This window comes from Trichoderma camerunense (assembly GCF_050948025.1).
Source record: "Trichoderma camerunense strain CBS 138272 chromosome Unknown V8C40scaffold_3, whole genome shotgun sequence".
NCBI lineage: Eukaryota > Fungi > Ascomycota > Sordariomycetes > Hypocreales > Hypocreaceae > Trichoderma > Trichoderma camerunense.
The window spans coordinates 2,175,357-2,194,241 of record NW_028145367.1 but is presented as its reverse complement, the minus strand read 5'-3'; the positions used below and the strand labels follow the sequence as shown (position 1 = coordinate 2,194,241).

The following is an 18,885-nucleotide window of genomic DNA, read 5'->3' as shown; positions in this document are numbered from 1 at the left end:
GTGACGACCAGCATGTTAGCCGCCCAGCTTTGGCGGACGCCATCGCCATTGGCCATTTCTCTCGCTCGACTCCCCACGACGGCGAGAGTGTGTGTGCAGCCGCCAGCCAGTCATCGCTGTGCCAAGACGGCGGCCAGGAAATTGGCTAAATATAGAAGCAAAGCGCAATAGCTGATTGGATGAGTTTCTCTCAATAGTGGCTTGACCGCGATCTCGCCTGCGATGGACATCGTTCACATCGGGTCATGAAGCCCGTCCTGATGTCCTTCAAGCCGCCCTCTCTTGAGGCATCGCCAGGGTTATATGCGCCGGCGCGGCGTCACTACCTTGCAACTTGACTCTGTCGTCTTCGCTGTCCGCCACATCACCCTGTGCCCAATATGCACCGCCTCGTCATACGAGCGAGAGCTGGGCCGTCCATAGGCGCCGAGTAACCTTTAGCCGCCCATCCCCAATCGAGCGCCATCTAGCTTTCTAATAAGACCCAACCTGCCCGAACCAACAGTGTCGGCATTTCTATCTCTTTGCCTCTATTTCTCCTAATTCTCTTCTTTGTGGCGTGTGTCTGTGTGCAGTAATAGACGCTTTGTTGATCGAAGCAGCCCATCGTTCGAGCTTTTGCATATCGTCGCCGGCCGTCGAGCGTTTTTGAGTTTAATACTTTAATTTTTTTTCATTTCCTCTCGATTACGATACATATTAATTGTTTATTTCCTTTTTTCCTTTTATATCACATCTCTTGTGGCCACTATCCGGAATAGTGTCTACGTTTCACAATGGCTGAGCCAACACAATATACCCCCAACAACCGTCAACCCCGAGAGTCTTCGCTGGATCGAAGATCAAGGAGGTGTCTTAATCCCATAATAGAAGAGGAAACCGAGAATGTTCATGGTCAAGCCAGTGCAAAGGGAAAGAGGGCCGATACGTCGCATCTCAACATCACAGCATGGCTATCACCGATGAGCGATCATTTTCCGACTCCAAGGGGAGTACACTATCTCGCTGCCCCGATCCTTCCATCATCGCCGTCGACAGTATCAGCCGATGAGAGTTCACCAACATCATTCTCCAACTCGAACTCGTGGAACCGAACCAGTTCAGTTACCGATGGTACCGAATTCGATGAGTTGTACGATCTCTATGATGTATCCGACGATGAAGCGAATCGGGGGCTGCGCCGTTCATCGTCCGTCCGAAAATCTCGAGGCACGTCCATGGTTTTTGAACCAGTCATCAGACAACCCACTCCTCTCGTGATCCCACCTACTAGAGATGAGAGTGACGAAGCCTGGACTGCCGTCGATGAGCTCAAGAAGATTACCTCTCCGCTGCCGTTGACCCCATCTGCAAATCTTCCCATGTCCCCTGCGCAGAAGGACTTCTTCGGCAAGCAGCAAGCTTTGGATATCCCTACAATCTCAGCGCCACCATCTCTTGATGGAAGTCTGTCATCAGAGCAACTCGCTACCATGAGTTCCCCTCCAACTCCGGTGATTGGCAACGATGAGACCAACACCGAAGCCCCCTGGACAGGCGTCCATTTGCAGCCTGGTGCTCTGGCAACTTTACACGCCTTGTCTGGTGGGGATGAGGATGAAGACTTTGAGGAGCAAGTTGATGAGACTGCTGAGTTCAATGAGGCGCAACCCCAGCAGGTCCCTGAAATGCAACAGAGCTCTCTGCGACTTGTTACCAATCTTCTATCTCAGGCAACTCGGGAGAACACCAATGTTGCCCGTCAGTCTTTGGCAGGGCTTACAAGGCTCGACATTCCATCTCCCGGCGGCTTCTTTTCTGGATTATCACCTCGAAGCAGGAATACTTGGCACCCTAGAACCCTCTCGCCGCTCGATTTGATCCCTCCGACATCTACGACAGCAGAGCAGTTTTATCGTTGCCCTTGGAACGCCAGCATCGATGCATCCATCCCCCCAGTTCCCCAGCGAGACGAGGCTGAGGACTTCTACCGAAGCGTGAGCTTGACGTCGTCTGCCCCTGTTGAGCATATTGTGGAGGTTCAAGCCGACGAGATCAATGAGGATGATTTACCCACTGCTAGGCCCATCCTAAATCTCCAGACGAATACCCAAGTAAGCGAGGCCGCCAAGTCTCCTTCTTCTCCCGATGCGGACGATATCCCAACCGAAATTGTGGAAGACTACGACCCCAGCTATGCTCGAAAGCAACAACTGGAAGCCCTTTCCAATCTTGACCGTACTGGACTGTGGCTTATGGCACAGCGAGCGTATCTCAAAGGCGTAGATGATGTTGAGACTAATGGCGCTTTGGAAACAATTGAGGAAGATTTGGATGAGGAAGATGAAGAGGACGTCAAGCTGGAGACCAAAACTGAGCCTGAATCCGAGCAGAAGCATGGTCAGAAGGATATCGTCGCAAAGAAGACGGTGCGATTTTCCAACATCATTACCACAACTGTGGTGCCAAAGAGCCTCCCATCGAAGCTCCTCCGTAAGGAGTCCGCCTACTACCGAGCCTTCCAAGACTACGTCGTCCGAACCCAGCAAAGCGATGTTTTTATTTTCCAACAGGCCCGCTTCGAGGCTCTTCAAGCGCAAAGGGTTGCGCTTCGCACTGCTCACCACAGCCAACTGCTGGGAAAGTACCAGCTTAGTGTTGTGCCCCAGTCCGCAAAGAAGCGCCTGAGTGCCAACGTCGTGCGCGGTGACGACATTCTGCTTGACGATCCGGAAACGTTGCGAAAGGAGAAGGAGGCTGAGGCCATGAAGCAAATGACCATGGCTTCGTGGCATGTCGCTGCAGTGAAGTTCCTCAACGGTGGAAAACTCATCTCTGCACCAGTCACCAAGCGTCTGGCCCGGCTCTCGCGAATGACACCCGGCAAAGATGGTGTTGCTCGCGATAGAGCCAGGATTTTGGACCTTGGCGGCCAGTCAAGCTGCGATTGGGCATGGCACTGCGCCCTCCTGTATCCTAACACCAAGGTTTACACCGTCACCACCAAGGCTGTTCGCCAGCTCTCTAACTCAAACATCCGAGGCCCACCCAACCACCGTCAAGTTGCCGTGGAGCGACTGACCAAGCTTCCCTTTGCGGACAACCAGTTTGATCTGATTTCTGCTCGTGAGCTCCACAGCCTCCTTAAGTTTATTGGTGAGAACGGTGAGGATGAGTGGGAGAACTGCCTTCGCGAATGCATGCGAGTCTTGAAGCCTGGCGGCTACCTCGAGTTTTCCCTTCTCGACTCAGATATCATGAACGCTGGTCCATTGGGCCTTGCTAAGAGCGTGGAGTTTGGCTTCACCCTCAAGACTCTCGGTTATGACCCTAACCCAACAAAGCTGTGGCTGGGCCGGCTTGCTCGTGCTGGTTTCCACGATGTCCGCCGCGCCTGGGTGTGTCTCCCTGTTGGGGCCAAGCCAGTGGTCAAGCCTCCTACTCCTCCCAAGGACAGCCCATCTGGAGCAGATGTCAAGGTCTGCCAGATGGACGCAATGGTTATGGGGAGCACAGATGATATCGCTAGCGTCTGCAGCATCGCCGGCGGCTGGAGCTGGGAGCGATGGCTCCTCCGATGCGAGATGGAGAAGGTTGCTGGTGAATTGAGACTTGTGGACACTGTGACTGCTAGCCCGGCCATCAAGGAAGCGGGCAAGTGTCTGGAGGGTGTCCATGCTGTGATGGAGGAGGGACGCAACGGCCGAGCAGGCTTCCGGATGCTCAACGGGTATGCCAGGAAGCCTCTGGCGACCAAGGCATGATTGCCCGCTGTGTCGTGGAACTGTTTTGAACACTTGATGAGCCAGGACGCTCTTTTTGTCGGTTTCTTTTGTCTCCCCTTTTTGCCATGTTTTGCTTTGGGAGGCTATATCAAGATTTGACGTCAAGCTGATGGCGTTGGTTGGTCCCTGGATGGACGACGTACTCTTGGGATGGCGAGTAATACTTGGTATTCTCGCAAGAGCTTGTTGTTATTGGAGTTATCCTGGGGGGAGCGCGGGAAGGATATATGATGATTGCACAGAATTGAAATGATAGTACACAGCTACAAATTATAACTACCCAAGCTTGAATAGGAAAATGAATGGAATACGATTATATAATTTTATTGAAGATTCTAAGGTGGCTCGAGTGATTACACTTCAAGAGTCGTATGGGAGAAGCATCTATTTTAGCTACCCAAGTCTTCAAACATCTGCTAACAACGCTGCCTTCATCTAAGACTTAGTCATGAAGTTATTAACTTTCTTCTACGTAGATCTAGTACCTAACAAGTGAGTAGCTGCATTTAAGATGCATTGGATTGCTCGTAGCTATCTTCCTTGTGAAGAAATTCCGGCTGCTTCTAAGTTTCTAGGGTAAGCATCGGACCCAGCGCGGGGAAGAGTGGGCGCATTCCATTCGCCGAAATTTTGGGGCTGGTGCCGCCCGAGCTAGTTCATGCAGAAGAACCATCCGACTAGGTATCCAATCGCAAACATCATCAAAGCGAACAAGCTCAGTTGATGCCTCGAGACAGCGGCAGAAACCGACAACAACCACGACCTCCAAACTCGAGCGCAAACCAGAGCACAAGAAGAGGGCAAATGTCGAACCCAAACAACTGGCAGGAGGAGGCGATGCGGCGTCTGCGCCAGATGCAGACGCGGGGCGGGTATCCCGGACGAGGAGGACCGCAGATGCCCAGAGGAGCAAACGGCGCCTTGATTGGAGGAATCTTGCTGGCGGGCGGCGCTTGGGTGCTGTCGAACTCGCTGTTCAACGTGGACGGTGGTCACCGTGCGATCAAGTACCAGCGATTAAGAGGCGTAAGCAAGGAGATTTACAGCGAAGGTAAGGATGAATCAAGATGGAGGAGCTGTTGGAGACTTTTTGGGGTTATGCTGGACATCCATTCAGCATAGTGTTCAATGGAAGAAAGGAAGACTAACCACGAGGATGCTTTTAGGAACACACATCAACATTCCTTGGTTCGAGACACCCATCATCTACGATGTACGAGCGAAGCCGCGCAACGTTGCTTCACTGACTGGCACCAAAGACTTGCAGATGGTTAACATCACCTGCCGTGTTCTGTCAAGACCGAATGTCGAAGCTCTGCCTCAGATCTACCGAACACTTGGAACCGATTACGATGAGCGAGTGCTGCCATCAATTGTGAACGAGGTCCTGAAGAGCGTGGTCGCTCAGTTCAATGCCAGTCAGCTCATTACACAGCGAGAGATGGTTGCCCGATTAGTAAGAGAGAACCTGTCTCGCCGAGCTGCGCGATTCAATATCCTACTCGATGATGTGTCTCTGACGGTAAGTTCCGACCCCCAAAAAGCAGCACCTAGTGCAAATGTCTATGTAACGTTCTCTAATATCTCGTCTCTGATATAGCATCTTGCCTTTTCCCCAGAGTTCACAGCCGCTGTCGAGGCCAAGCAGGTTGCGCAACAAGAGGCACAGCGAGCAGCCTTTGTCGTCGACAAGGCCCGACAGGAGAAGCAGGCCATGGTTGTCAAGGCTCAGGGTGAGGCTCGATCCGCCGAGCTGATTGGCGAGGCCATCAAGAAGAGCAAGGCCTACGTGGAGCTGAAGAAGATTGAGAATGCCAGACTCATTGCCCAGCAGCTGCAAGAATCTGGGGCCAAGAATAGGCTGATGCTGGATTCTGAGGGCCTGGGTCTGAATGTGTTTGAAGAGGAGAAGAAATGAGAGGAAAACTGGTGAAGGTGGAAGATAATCTCCGCTGCATGCTTGTCTGTACAATGAAAACTGTATTATAAGAATCTACCTATATGGAGGCTGTAATGGGCTCAGGGTACTGGCCACTGAAATATACAGACACGAATCCTCCCTCATATGATATCAAATCATATACCGTCATCGACATTAGGTGAACTCCAGGCAGGTTTACGACTGCATCTGCACTAACAGTACCTAACCATCGAGGGAATCAGACAGATTGTTGTCGACTCTGTATTTCCCTAGATGCCTTCCATTATTACAATTATTATTTTTCTTTTGTCGCATTTTTTTTTTCCGACAAAGTATTTCCTTTTCCTTCGTTTGCATACCTAACAGCTACTTTTAGGTGGCGCAAGGCGCCCATCTGCAACCCCACCAGACCAGCTCCAACATCCCAGCTCCAGCTTCCGTGCCGTCACTTTCAGCCTTGTGATCCCAGACTTGCCAACTTCACAAACAGTCATCCCGACAGAGCCTCGTCTGTGTAAGCAGAGCATCAACGCATCTAGACTTGCGCGGGATAAACGCATCCACGGTTCTCTTTCTCTGGAAAGTCCGATAGCCAACCAGTGCATCCATCGTCCGATACCGCCGCCAACATGTTGATCAAGTGAGAGAGCTCGCTCGACCCGAGAGTGATGCAACTAGGCTGACAGAGCATACAACCTGCAGGGTGCGAACGTTGACCGGCAAGGAGATCGAACTCGACATCGAGTCGGACTACAAGGTATACATGCACTCGCCATTTACCGCTATTCCTGCCATCAGAATCGGCGACTGAATCATATTGCGTACAGGTCTCCCAGATCAAGGAGAAGGTGGAGGAGAAGGAGGGCATCCCGCCCGTGCAGCAGCGCCTCATCCACGGCGGCAAGCAAATGTATGGCATTCAACCCCCCTTCCATCGAGCGATTTCTCCCAAAATCCGAAAGCCAACGGGAGGAGTGACACCATAGCTTACTAATTCGGGATACAGGACCGATGACAAGACCGCGGCCGAATACAACCTTGTCGCCGGCGACACTCTGCATCTCGTCCTCGCCCTTAGGGGGGGACGGCACTTTCAATGAATGAGCGACGGAAAGCGAAGCGAATATGTCGACATGTCTCTAAGGGAGCCGAGAGGAGAGCGGTAGATGGGAGAGGAGAGAAAGGCACAATGCGGAAGGGCCATCATTTTTGTGGTTGATATACGGTATCTTGCTGCCGGTTACGTTGCGTACATTTGGTCATTTGATAGATTGAGCTACATAAATCATGACAAGCTCTCCCTGGAAAACTCTATTATCACGGAGCTTTCGTGTTGAGAATGACGTGGATAAGTGATTTGCGGCAAATGGACTGTGAAGTTATATTCGGACTTGAACTGACGAGAACGCAAGGAAACTGATGACGTGCATGACACAGCGGCGAATCATAGCCAAAGGGAGTATTTATATCTGTTCAAAACAAAGGCCTTGAATTGATTTAATCAGCTATGTTATAGTAAGCATTGCCTGAATCCTTCCCTACTTGAACCCTTTTCCACTTGTCTCTAATAATTCGCATAGAGTTTTGTGTCATGTTTGGCGATATTCGACCATCTTGCCTGTGTCACTGCTAAAAAAACAAAAGAAAAATTGAAAAACAAAGACCATTATTCCTTTATTCAAACCAAAATATCTAAGCCTCGAGGGCTGTGCCGAAACTCCCTTCACCATGCGGTTGGTATAGGCACATCTCGCCCCAGGTATCAAAAGAAGAAAGACAATGCGAGAACGCAATAAATCCCCACGACAAAGGAAAAGAACACACCCCAGCCTTTCACTCTATCTCCGCTTGGGTCGCATGAAAATGTCCACCGCCTTACGTTTGCGAGGAGCCGAGGCGGAGGCTGCGGCGGCCTCGTGTCGAGCGTCCACATCTGCCAGAAGTTCCTCAACTGACTGAGGCGAGCTTCCCTCGTCCATGGGAGGGGTGGTGCGCGTCGTGGGTAGGTGACTTGACGAAGCTGTCGAAGGGCCCTTTGACGGCTTCGACTCTGGTGCTCTGGTGATAACTGCAGGCTTGACAGAAGGCTTGAAACCTCCAAACTTTCGCTGGAGAGAGCTGGTAGGTGCCTTTGGTGCGGCCTTGACAGCGGGTTTGGGAGTAGGTTGCTTTGATGTGGCCGAATCGTCATAGTCGTCATTGCCGCCATCGTCGTCTTCAGAATCAGAGACAAAGGTGGCTCGTCTTTCAAATTCTTCCAGGGCAGCTTCCAGATGCGAGACCTTTTCCTTGGGGGCTGGTCGATATGCTGGCTGTGCAGCCCTTTTTTGGTCATTGATCATGGCCACAGGGGCTTTCATGACGATAGGACGCCTCGATGGAGCTTTGATAGGCCGTGAAAGGGAGCCGTGAATGTTGGCAATCTCTTTGACTTCGCGGCGGACCTTTCGCATCACGCTCGCTCCATTTGCAGTCTTTGTGCGGCTGCCACCACCAAACATCAGGGCGTTGGAACTACCCTCACGGGGGCCAGTGTAGCGTCTGATGGCGAACTTTGCGGAACTGGGAAGGGCTTTGCCGCTGACAATCTTGCTGGTGTTTTTCTCCTTATCTTGGCGGAGGCCGGCGAGGGCGGACTTGAGCTTGTTCTCGCTCTCTTGGAGAGCCGTGTCGTGTTCATTCTTGTACTTCTCCCAGACCTTGTACCATTTCTTGGGGTCCCTTGGCTGGTATGCTTTGGTTTTGGATTCCAAAGGGAAGTCGCGCTCAATGAACTTCAGCCATATCTCTGCAGTCTGGCCTTCGATTTGAGGTGAATTGAGTTCAATCTGTCGGAGTTGAGCGGGATTGTCCAGCTTGATAAGAATTTCGCGGACAGTCTCATAACTGAGAAAGCCAATGTTGTCGATATCCCGGATATTCTTAAGGCAGGCCATGATCGCGAGTTCTCTGAGTGATTTGAGGAAAGACATGATGGGCAGGATGAGAGTCGGGGGGAGCCGACGACTTATATAGGAAGTAAATACGGATGGGTAAACAAAAGTGAATGGCGTCTGATAGGCTTTTCAAAACAAAATCAACAAAGAGTCAGTTTTTGATAAAGTCCCTAGCAACGGACAAAGTAGCAGTGAACAGGTAGTGAGTTTAAAGTGAGGCGGCGTCGATAAGGTGGTAGAAAGTGAGTAGAAAGTGAAGACCAGCGAGTGCCCTGGCGATTCGTGGCTTGAATCGCCCACCCCCCAAGCCTATCGGGGGAGTTAATCTGACGCCATGCAAACCATCACGATAGTATGAGGATAGTATGATATGAAGACGAGATTATATATGAGTCAAAGACTGGATGCCGGGTATATATTACTGCGCGGTAACGATAATTGCTTGCAGTTGCTACGGGGCGCATCTGACGTCTAGGTATGGAAAGGGTCAAACCGTCAGCCTCGTGCACGGACCAGCGCTGGATCCGCTAATACTAAAGCTGTTGCTGCAGGTTGGCAGTGCAAGGACGGAGTATGAAGTACCGACACAGTATTGCAAATCGAGCTCAAGCATTCCGTCACTGTACACAGTGCGCAGCAACCTTGAGGGGCTCGACAGGCACTCAGCAGTCTGATAGTGCAGAGGAGCCACTGGAGCAGCGCTGCAAGTTGGGAACCTCAGGCTAGCGCTGGTGCATGTTCTTTGTCACCACCAAGCTCCGGCCCACAGTGACGCCTGGTGCTCTGTTTTGCAACTTCACAACTCAACACACAGCAGCTCGCCGACTTGCCGCAGCTCCTCCTTGTGCCGCTCCAATCGAATCGCCCGACACAATATCTCTAACCTCCGGAGAGAAGACTCGAGATGGCCGACTCAGGGTTCGTCAAGTCCGAGTTCGTCAAGCCCGAGCCGGCAGCATCGCCAATGGCAATTGACGAGGACGACCTCTTCGAAGATGCCGGCGACCTGGATTTCTATGACAAGACAACTCCCGGAAACACATTTGAGACGCTGTATCTTGCGCGCGTCCCCAAGTACATGTGGGATGCTTGGATCAAGCTGACGGAGAAGCTGGGCGACGACGACGAGATCCAGATTGGCACGTTACGGACCTGGAACGAGCCACAGATGGATACAATGACAGATGGAAGCCCTCGCGAACTCACCAAGCTGCGCATGCTTCTCACAGCAAACACCCCCGAACATCAGCTTCTGCCTCGCGAGTACGACCTGGAAATCCTCGATCAGGATGTGAATAATTCCTTCATCTTCAGCGAAGAAGATTTACCAGGCTTCAAATCCAAGAACAAGGCGCGCGCTGATGCTGCAAGTGCCGGTATACCACTGGCCCTTTTACGATCAAGAGGAAATGGCGGCAATTCCGAGAGACCAACCTACGATCGAAGGAGCAGATACCAACCCTATTACCGCAAAGCTATCCCGAGTATGTTGGCAATCTTTTACAAGGCAGGTATTCGCGCGGGATGCTGATGAATTTTCTCCACAGAGAAGACGAAAATCTTCGGCAAGATTAGATATGATCTACGCGTCGAACCACGGAATCTTCGAGAGGAAGAAGAGCTCTTGGCGAAGCGTATTTTCGAAGCAGAAAACTCCAAGTCGAAGCTTCAAATCATTAGCAGAAACAAGGCCTCTTCCATTATCAACCCCGGATCTGCAGGCTCTGTCAGCTGGGGAGGCAACTTCATTGTGCGTGTGCCTGTTCCCCGCTATAGTTTGATATTGCTGCTAACAAGCCCGATTAGAAAAACGCTCCCTCCACCGTCAAGCCCAAGAAGGGCGAAATTCTCAAGGCAACTCGTATTCCGAAAAATCAGCTTCTCGATCTTATTTTCGATTGTTTCCGGCAATATCAGTATTGGTCAATGAAGGCACTGCGACAGAGAACTCAGCAGCCGGATTCGTACCTACGCCAGGTCTTGGAAGAAGTTGCCGTGCTCAACAAGAGTGGCCCGTTTGCCAACCACTACTGCTTAAGTGAAGCATATAGAGATAAGGGTGGTAACGACGCCAAGGAGGCTGCTGCGGAGGCCTTGGATGACGATGGGGACGACGATGAGGGAGAAGAAATGGAGGATGTTCTGGTTATGCAATGAACGCTTCTTCGATATGCTCTTGCCTATAATTTGAAGAGGCAATGCATATATAAGACACTGAGGTGTGTTTATATCTCAAAGGAGGAGGTGACAAAAACAGATAATTGTGAAATCAGGGTCAACGGTTGTCGACAGGCGTTAGGGCGTTGGGATACTGGGTTCATGCCGCTTAGAGCATTTGATACCCTTCATGATAGATGATCCTAGCTAAGGGGATAGATCAAATCAAAGGATTATGACTGACTTTCTCTCATAACACCTATTTACTGCTCTGTTCATATGGAGCTTGGCATCAAGAATTAAAGACGAGAGCTATTCAGTAACTAGCCTAGCCTTGCCATTTAACTATTACATAATAGTCATATAGAGAGCAGCGTGATATTGATTTGCCCGATTTACTACAAGCAACAAGTTCTTGATTGGCCAGCAATTGCTTGTGCTGTCTCGGAAGTAGCGGCGTTTTTTCACCTAAAGTACGTCATGTCAGAATCGATTAACCCGGGGTAAGCCATCAATCTTAATTACGGACTGCATGCCATCGCCATTATAGGTTACATCCAGATGGCCAACTCAGGGACGGTAATGTCGGATCACTTTGATAGAAATTGCCCACCGACTTGCTTGCTTTTTTTGTGTCTTCCATATAAGTACATATCTTATCTTTAGCTCGGGAATACAGATATTATGGCAGCATCACATCTAATACGTCATCGATGAGCATCAATCGAGACTTCTGCATCAGCCAAACTACGGGAGTCAGCTTGTCCCTTCCTTCCCTAGCTGCCATCTTGCGAATTGCCGTTCCGACGATAGTCGCAACCTTGAAGCCATTGGTTGCAAACCCCTCACTGCCCAGTACACACTCCAACGTACTCCGTACATAATGATAGACTGGTAGTCGTTAGTGTTGTCAGTGATGACCTCATATGAGCGTTAACATGCAAGCAGTTCCCACTACTTTGGTGGACATGCTCGTAATGTATTTCCACCTCGTGTGGCAGGCATTGGAGACCAGTGCTATAATAGAAGCTATAATAAAACGGGAAACCGCGGTTCCGGGGCCCATTTGCTCTCTCATCGAAGCGCGGCCTTTTTGTGAGAGAGAATCTAGTAAACAGAGCAGAGACTCAACCCAGATCATATCGTGAACGTACGGCAATACAGCTACCGTCTTTGTTGCCGAATAACTGGAACAAACCAGATTGATACTACTGGCCTGCACAATGGCGATGCACTCCGCAACCAATCGCCGTGCCCAGTCGGGCGGGTATCTTCCCATTGAAGACTATGGCATGGTGGGCAATATGCATACCTGTGCTCTTGTTGGCCTTGATGGGAGCATCGACTTCATGTGCTGGTGAGTCGTCAAAGACCATCTCACAAGGCAACATGCCATCTTATGTTAAATTCGATCCAGGCCTGATTTTGATTCGCCGTCTGTCTTCTGTCGCCTTCTTGACAAGAACAAGGGAGGATACTTCAGCGTCTCTCCGCCTCATGATCTCGGCTGTACTACTAAACAGCAGTATCTGCCCTCCTCGTGCATTTTACAGACCAGATACATTCACGAGGAAGGCGTCGTCGATGTCGTGGACTTTTTTCCTAGGCCCAAGAGCGCCAAAGTCATGACCAAAGGCTACAAGCAGAATGCCTATCGTGAGGCCATGACTGTGCAAGAAGAGTTGAAGAAATGGACCGTCCGGCGTGTGGAGTGCATTCGTGGATCCTTGCCCATAGGTATGAAACGCTGCCATTTCTCATGAGCAAGATTCTAGGATCATTGTGAACAAGTGTAGCAGGACTGATTTAACAACTGCCGCAGATGTTGAAATATTCCCTGCGTTTGGCTATGGCTTACACCCCCATGAGACAACACTTTTACGGCCCACACACACATCGGAGGATCGGGAAAGCAAGATCGGGACCTTCCACAGCCAGGATGTTAAACTTCAGCTTGATGTAGCCGTTGACATGGGGCATCATTATCCAGACATCACTTTTCAAAAAGTCAAGAAAGAGGCGATGCTTGGAGAGGGCTTGGTATCTCGTTTTACTCTCACTGCTGGCCAATCCATTTCATTCATTTTAAGGAACGACATACCCGATCATATCGCCGAAGTTATCACGGATGAAATCGTGGACCACCAACAGCACGATACTCAGATGTTCTGGTACAACTTCATCACCCAGTCCAAATACAAGGGGCGATGGAGAGAGGTGGTGGCTCGGAGTCTTATGATATTGAAGTTACTAACATATGGTAAACCGCCACATAAAACCACAAATTTTTGGAAGCCTTGTTAACACGCAATAGAACCGACCGGCGCCATTATTGCCGCCCCTACTTTCTCCTTGCCCGAAGACATAGGTGGCGTGAGAAATTGGGATTATCGTTTCTCATGGGTTCGAGACTCGAGCTTTACTATATACATTCTGCTCCGCCTTGGTTTCAAAGCTGAGGCCGACGCCTACATGGAGTTTATCATGGAGCGCTTCACTCAATCCATAGGACCAGATGGTGGATTGCCCATCATGTTTACCATTCGTGGGGAGACTGACATCCCCGAGATCACTTTGGATCACTTTGAAGGCTATCGAGGTAGTGCTCCCGTCCGCATTGGTAACGGCGCTGCTTTCCACCTTCAATTTGATATATATGGTGAATTGATGGATTCCATCTACCTGTACAACAAATATGGAAAGCCAGTGTCTTGGGATATTTGGTGTGCTGTTCGGCGAATGCTAGGTCTGTATCGTCCGTCATTTTGTCGCTTATTACGACTCGCTGACTTTGTCATCTGGCAGACTATGTCTTGACCATTATTGGTAGTAAGTACACTGCTAAGCTACGTATCTTAGGTAGGTTAATTGACCAAGTGTAGAAACCGACATGTCCATCTGGGAAGTGCGAGGTGATAAGCAACGGTTCACCATTTCACAAGTCTTCCTCTGGGTGGCATTTGATCGCGGCCTTCGACTGGCAGAAAAGAGATGTCTCCCATGCCCCAACAGAGCAAAATGGCTTGAAGCCCGCGATAGCATTTATGAAGAGATTATGGAGAAAGGTACGTAACCACCTCTGTCTTATTACAAGTCAATACTCCATTCTCACCACACCCCAAGGATACAACAAAGAGATGAAGTCGTTCATCCAAAGCTATGAAGCCAATACTGTGCTGGATTCATCCATTTTGCTTGCGCCTCTTGTGTTCTTCATTTCCCCAAGCGACCCTCGTTTTACGAGCACGCTCGATCGAATTATGCTGCCACCAGAAGAGGGAGGACTAACGAGTACTGGGCTGGTGTACCGATATGACACTGATGCGTCAGATGACGGTAAGTCATGGGCCAATATCGAAACAGAAAGTTCGATGAAGCTAACCATCAAATTCTTTTTTGCAAAGGGGTTGGAGGAAGGGACGGAGCCTTCTCGATCTGTACGTTTTGGCTAGTTGAAGCCATGACCCGCGCGAGTATCCACGAACCTAAGTATCTTCCACGAGCTTTGAATCTTTTCCAGAATATGCTCCAGTTTTCAAACCACCTGTCCATGTTCTCGGAAGAGATTGCTCGAAGTGGTGAACAGCTAGGCAACACACCACAGGCTTTTAGCCACTTGTCGCTTATCAGTGCGGCGTTCAACCTTGACCGCGTGTTTGAAGGATGGCAAGATTCTCACTGATGTATCTTTTTGAATGGCGGCGAAGGTTTCAATCATGTTAATATATTTACTCTGTATTCCTATTTTCCCTTTTAGGATGCCTGATTGAAGGTTCAAATGCAATTCTAACATCTATATGTGCGTTCATGTATTCTTGATGCCTCTGAGGTGAAGTTACATGCTTTTCAATCTGAAAAATCTGAAAAGAAAGAGGGGAATTCATATCCAAACCTCTCCATCCCGCTTTCTTATCTCAGTATAACCTCATTCCTTCGTCTAACTCTGTACATATGGCTCCTCTAAGATGGCAGATAGCCTTCGCCGCTGATACATAGGAACGTCATGTTTGACCGCACCATGGCTCCTCTCATTCAGCTGTAGGTAGCGGTTATAAAGCATTTCGCCGCTTTGATAAGAACTGGTCTTAATCATGGTGATTTTATGACGTGGCGTGACACAATATTCGCATTTTGGAGGCGGATTTCTTGAGTGTAGTTGATGTGGGCCTTCCATCTCGTTATAATCATTGATGCCGCATGATTTGAGACGCCGACTCCGGGCTTCGGTTTTGTTACGGGGCGATGTCAGAATATAGATGGTTGACATTGTGCCTCGGAATTGTACGTGGAGTGAGATTTCGAAAAGATAAAGGTCTTGATGAAGGTTGGCAGTTCTCAAAGTAGAGAGTAACAGTTAGATGCAAGGGGAGGTATGGCTTGACAGGCGGAATGTTCTTTGGCTTTGAGAAGATGAGAGTGGTCTCAGCAGGTAGTTATAGAATCCGGATGAGCTATTCGCTTGACTCCGAAGGTGATAACGTTGTTTCATAAATCATGAGGTTTTGGAAATACGATCCAAGGTCTGGTTCTCCAAAATCTCACGAAAGTCTCGTGCCCAAAAGATGTTTGCTCCGTCGTCGGGGCGGCCGACGTGCGGGACGCGGATGCCAACTCGCTCAAGTGTTTGCATGAGCGACGATGTGGCGTCGGCGGATATGACAATGCCGTGATGGGTAAGGAGACATTCCATGTCGGTAGTTGAATCGCCAAAGTAGACCGTCGGATTAGAGGAGTGCCCTTGTTTGGAGATGAGTTGATTTAGTGAGTTGGCCTTGTCCCGCGAAGTGGTTAACCTGACGCCGTCGTTGAACTCGTCAGGGCCTTGGATCGTGCCCTCGGCGGAGATGCGGTTGGTGATGATTGGGATATTGTGCGGATGAAGCACACCCTCTATAAACGCCCTGGACCAATTCACCGAGATGACAGCAACATGCCACCCATTCTCCCGCGCCATGTCAAGCATCTCGATGAAGCCCTCTCGAACGACGATAGAGCCGCTGCAAACTTGGTCCCTGCCCATCTGAAACAGATCCTGGCTCGTCAGTCCTCTGAACAAACCAGACTTGTCGACTCTATCCAGCGACGCATTCTCCGTATCTGTGAGACTAGAGAGGTAGGCGAGTTCCTGGCTTGGCGAGCAGCGCTCGTGCGAAGGCGGCGTGAAGGCGTTTGCAAAGGCCTTGTGATCATCGCCGTACGCTTGGACGATGTCGTCCCAAGCTGTTTGCAGATGTTTGTCGTTGCGCTGAGATTGGAAGGAGATTGCGGACTGGGCGAGCTGGAAGATTGTGTCTTTGACGGTGATTGTGCCGTCGAAGTCGAAGATGAGATTCATGGCGTTTTGGCTTGGTGGGGGTGATTGTGAGGCTGGGTGGATGGTAATTGTTGTTGCTGATGTTCTTCTTTGATGGCTAGATGGATTGAAATTTATGCCGAGTGTGTATTGGTAATAAAGTTTGTGATTGTATGGAGGAGGATGACGCAAATGAGGGTGATGGATCGGCAGTTGCGTCAAGATCCGTTGAAAGCCGGAGTGTAGAGGGGTCACATGTTGTCTCATATTGTTTCTTGGTCAGCCATCTTCTGCTCCTCTGTGTGTTACTGAAAACTCCCTTTTTGGGTCAAAGCAACTTGCAGTTGCAGAGCTTTCATTTCATTCCCTTTTTTACTTGTTGCTAACACTGCTATTGCATCTAAATCCACCGGTTTCAACAAGGGTCCACGATGCCACACATGCATAACTAGTCTGTCTATAATTCTCATCTTGTGTAATAGCCCATTAAATTACATCCTTTGGATTGACTGTATCGTCGTATCTCAACCAGTCAAAGATCATTAATAACATGAAACAATTTTATATACATGAAAATCTCATGGTATCGTGATATTTGCTTCGATATTTATTTACATGTTCTAGCAGCTCTCACTCCCTGCTGTAAGTAACCCCTGCACATTGTCCCGTCTACCAAATCACGTGCACATACCAAAGCTCCCCACTAGCCCGGTCAGTACCTTGTCCATCTCCAATCGCAGTGGCGCTCTACGTATCGAATCGTAGCTTGCTGGCAGGAAAGCAGCACAGGCCAGATTCGCCAGATCGCATTTGTCTCGTTTCTTCCACCCGCAAACTCCAATTCTCCCTCTATATTCCAGTCTATTCGCAGTAATACCTTCAAGATGGTAAGAAGCGCAGCTCTTTGCAGCTCCTTCCCCCCTCCCGTTGCGCAATTCTCGAGGTGGCTAACCAAGGCATCTTCATCCAGGCGGCGCAGGTCATTTCCAACTCCGGCCACGATGATATGATTGTATGTTCGACCTCTACCGTCCTTCACCTCGATCCCGCTTGATATCGCCATAGATACGCTTCGAATATTTGCTGTGACCTCCCTCTATCTATAGCTATTTACATTTATGCGACACGTAACAAAGAGTGTGCCTTGGCTAACTAATACCGAATCTAGCACGATGCTGTTCTTGACTACTACGGACGAAAGCTGGCGACCTGCTCAAGCGACCGAACGATTAAGATCTTCGAGATTGAGGGCGAGACACAACGCCTAGTCGAGACTCTGAAGGGGTGAGAGAGGCCCTCCCTTGGATATGCCGATACCATTACCTTTCCGACAACATAGTCACTAACATGACGTCCCATTTAGTCACGAAGGTGCTGTATGGTGCGTCGCCTGGGCACACCCCAAGTATGGTAATATCCTGGCATCGGCCGGTTACGATGGCAAGGTCTTTATCTGGAAGGAACAGGGTGCCCAGAACAGCCAGTGGCAGCGAATCTACGACTTCCCTCTGCACAAGGCCTCGGTCAACATTGTCTCCTGGTCTCCCCACGAGGCAGGCTGCCTCCTCGCCTGCGCATCGTCCGATGGCAATGTCAGTGTCCTCGAGTTCAAAGACAACAGCGTTGACCATGTCACATTCCAGGCTCACGGCCTCGGTGTCAACTCCGTCTCCTGGGCCCCGGCCACCTCACCTGGCAGCATCGTTAGCAGCGCCCCAGGCCCTGGTGCCACCGGTAACCGACGGTTCGTCACGGGTGGTTCTGACAACTTGATCAAAATCTGGACTTTCGACCCTGCCTCGCAGTCATACAAGCAAGAGGGCGAAGCGTTGACGGGTCACAGCGACTGGGTTCGCGACGTTGCGTGGTCTCCTACCGTCCTGCAAAAGTCATATATCGCATCAGCTTCTCAGGATAAGACTGTCCGTATCTGGACGTCAGACCAGGCTAGCGGCGGCCAGTGGGCAAGCAAGGTGCTCAACTTTGATGCCCCTGTTTGGCGTGTTAGCTGGTCCTTGAGCGGCAATGTCCTTGCTGTTAGCTGCGCAGACAACAAGGTGTCCCTGTGGCAAGAGAATCTACGTGGTGAATGGGAGTGCGTCAAGTCGATTGAGGAGTAAGACGACGACGAGGAGACGAGAAAGAAATGCGAAAATATTTGATATCATGACTTTGCGTTTGTTGGTGAGCTACGTGTCCAAGGCAAGAAGAGGAAAATGAGAGGAAACAATATGGATAGGATAAGTCGATTTACCACACGTGCCCTATCCAGTGAGAGAGCGCAGCACTGCGGATACGATGCCAATGCCTGATGGCGAATTGGTCACATTAGATGGAGCCATTATGGCTGCATACAATAATTCTTTGGAGAGCTTTTACATAGAGGTTAAGCACTGACTTTTCACTTTGAGCCAAGAGACATAATGAGCTTAAAATGTCCATGATGCTGGATTACCTTGTCTTTGACCCTGCTGATTATTGACTTGCCAATGAGTTACTATTATTAGTTCTTTTGTCCAACATCGGCGTTGACTTTGTCCAGGCATATATATAGAAAAAAGAACCGAGAAGGTTCAAAAGATATTTTTAGCGAGTACGTTCAAAAAGAGAAACAACAAAAGATTGAGAAGTAATGATGGAAGGGAACAAAGTGACGTCCAACGTCAGAAATGAACACGAGAGGATAAGCGCCGATGTTTCCAAATGTTCAAAGCATTGAATTAATATAAATGTTATCAAGTTGTCCAGTCCAAATTGACGTTTTGATGATCAATCTTCTCAATTGCCAAGTTCTACTGATATCATCTAGGTTCC

General features: G+C 49.7%; 8 protein-coding genes across 8 annotated transcripts; 6 read left to right on the top strand and 2 right to left on the bottom strand.

The window, feature by feature from the left end:
* Positions 1-293: 293 nt before the first annotated feature.
* V8C40DRAFT_236652 (class I SAM-dependent methyltransferase) lies at positions 294-4,085 on the top strand. The gene has a single exon (XM_083214087.1). The coding sequence runs from the start codon at positions 777-779 to the stop codon at positions 3,741-3,743; it is 2,967 nt and encodes a 988-aa protein (XP_083077368.1). The 5' UTR covers positions 294-776; the 3' UTR covers positions 3,744-4,085.
* A 286-nt stretch (positions 4,086-4,371) lies between these two features.
* V8C40DRAFT_236650 (prohibitin subunit PHB2) lies at positions 4,372-5,917 on the top strand. Its single transcript, XM_083214086.1, has 3 exons — positions 4,372-4,815; positions 4,931-5,286; positions 5,365-5,917. Exons 1-3 carry the CDS (start codon positions 4,488-4,490, stop codon positions 5,680-5,682), a joined length of 1,002 nt encoding a protein of 333 aa, XP_083077367.1. The 5' UTR covers positions 4,372-4,487; the 3' UTR covers positions 5,683-5,917.
* Positions 5,918-6,040: 123 nt separating this feature from the next.
* V8C40DRAFT_236643 (NEDD8 family protein RUB1) lies at positions 6,041-7,040 on the top strand. Its single transcript, XM_083214085.1, has 4 exons — positions 6,041-6,325; positions 6,388-6,442; positions 6,513-6,595; positions 6,692-7,040. The coding sequence occupies exons 1-4, from the start codon at positions 6,315-6,317 to the stop codon at positions 6,783-6,785; spliced, it is 243 nt and encodes an 80-aa protein (XP_083077366.1). The 5' UTR covers positions 6,041-6,314; the 3' UTR covers positions 6,786-7,040.
* On the bottom strand, positions 7,008-9,139 carry V8C40DRAFT_236641 (RNA polymerase II transcription factor SIII subunit A-domain-containing protein). The gene has a single exon (XM_083214084.1). It carries the CDS (start codon positions 8,655-8,657, stop codon positions 7,524-7,526), a length of 1,134 nt encoding a protein of 377 aa, XP_083077365.1. The 5' UTR covers positions 8,658-9,139; the 3' UTR covers positions 7,008-7,523.
* Positions 9,140-9,273: 134 nt separating this feature from the next.
* On the top strand, positions 9,274-11,171 carry V8C40DRAFT_236640 (transcription factor IIF subunit TFG2). Its single transcript, XM_083214083.1, has 3 exons — positions 9,274-10,105; positions 10,169-10,371; positions 10,428-11,171. The coding sequence occupies exons 1-3, from the start codon at positions 9,526-9,528 to the stop codon at positions 10,776-10,778; spliced, it is 1,134 nt and encodes a 377-aa protein (XP_083077364.1). The 5' UTR covers positions 9,274-9,525; the 3' UTR covers positions 10,779-11,171.
* A 622-nt stretch (positions 11,172-11,793) lies between these two features.
* On the top strand, positions 11,794-14,585 carry V8C40DRAFT_236637 (Six-hairpin glycosidase-like protein). The gene is made up of 8 exons (XM_083214082.1): positions 11,794-12,135; positions 12,196-12,515; positions 12,601-13,038; positions 13,093-13,524; positions 13,584-13,607; positions 13,661-13,843; positions 13,902-14,114; positions 14,183-14,585. Exons 1-8 carry the CDS (start codon positions 12,002-12,004, stop codon positions 14,458-14,460), a joined length of 2,022 nt encoding a protein of 673 aa, XP_083077363.1. The 5' UTR covers positions 11,794-12,001; the 3' UTR covers positions 14,461-14,585.
* On the bottom strand, positions 14,529-16,687 carry V8C40DRAFT_236635 (HAD-like domain-containing protein). The gene has a single exon (XM_083214081.1). The coding sequence runs from the start codon at positions 16,336-16,338 to the stop codon at positions 15,271-15,273; it is 1,068 nt and encodes a 355-aa protein (XP_083077362.1). The 5' UTR covers positions 16,339-16,687; the 3' UTR covers positions 14,529-15,270.
* Positions 16,688-16,815: 128 nt separating this feature from the next.
* Positions 16,816-18,764, top strand: V8C40DRAFT_236634 (GTPase-activating protein SEC13). Its single transcript, XM_083214080.1, has 4 exons — positions 16,816-16,958; positions 17,042-17,083; positions 17,240-17,355; positions 17,435-18,764. The coding sequence occupies exons 1-4, from the start codon at positions 16,956-16,958 to the stop codon at positions 18,189-18,191; spliced, it is 918 nt and encodes a 305-aa protein (XP_083077361.1). The 5' UTR covers positions 16,816-16,955; the 3' UTR covers positions 18,192-18,764.
* Positions 18,765-18,885: the final 121 nt, after the last annotated feature.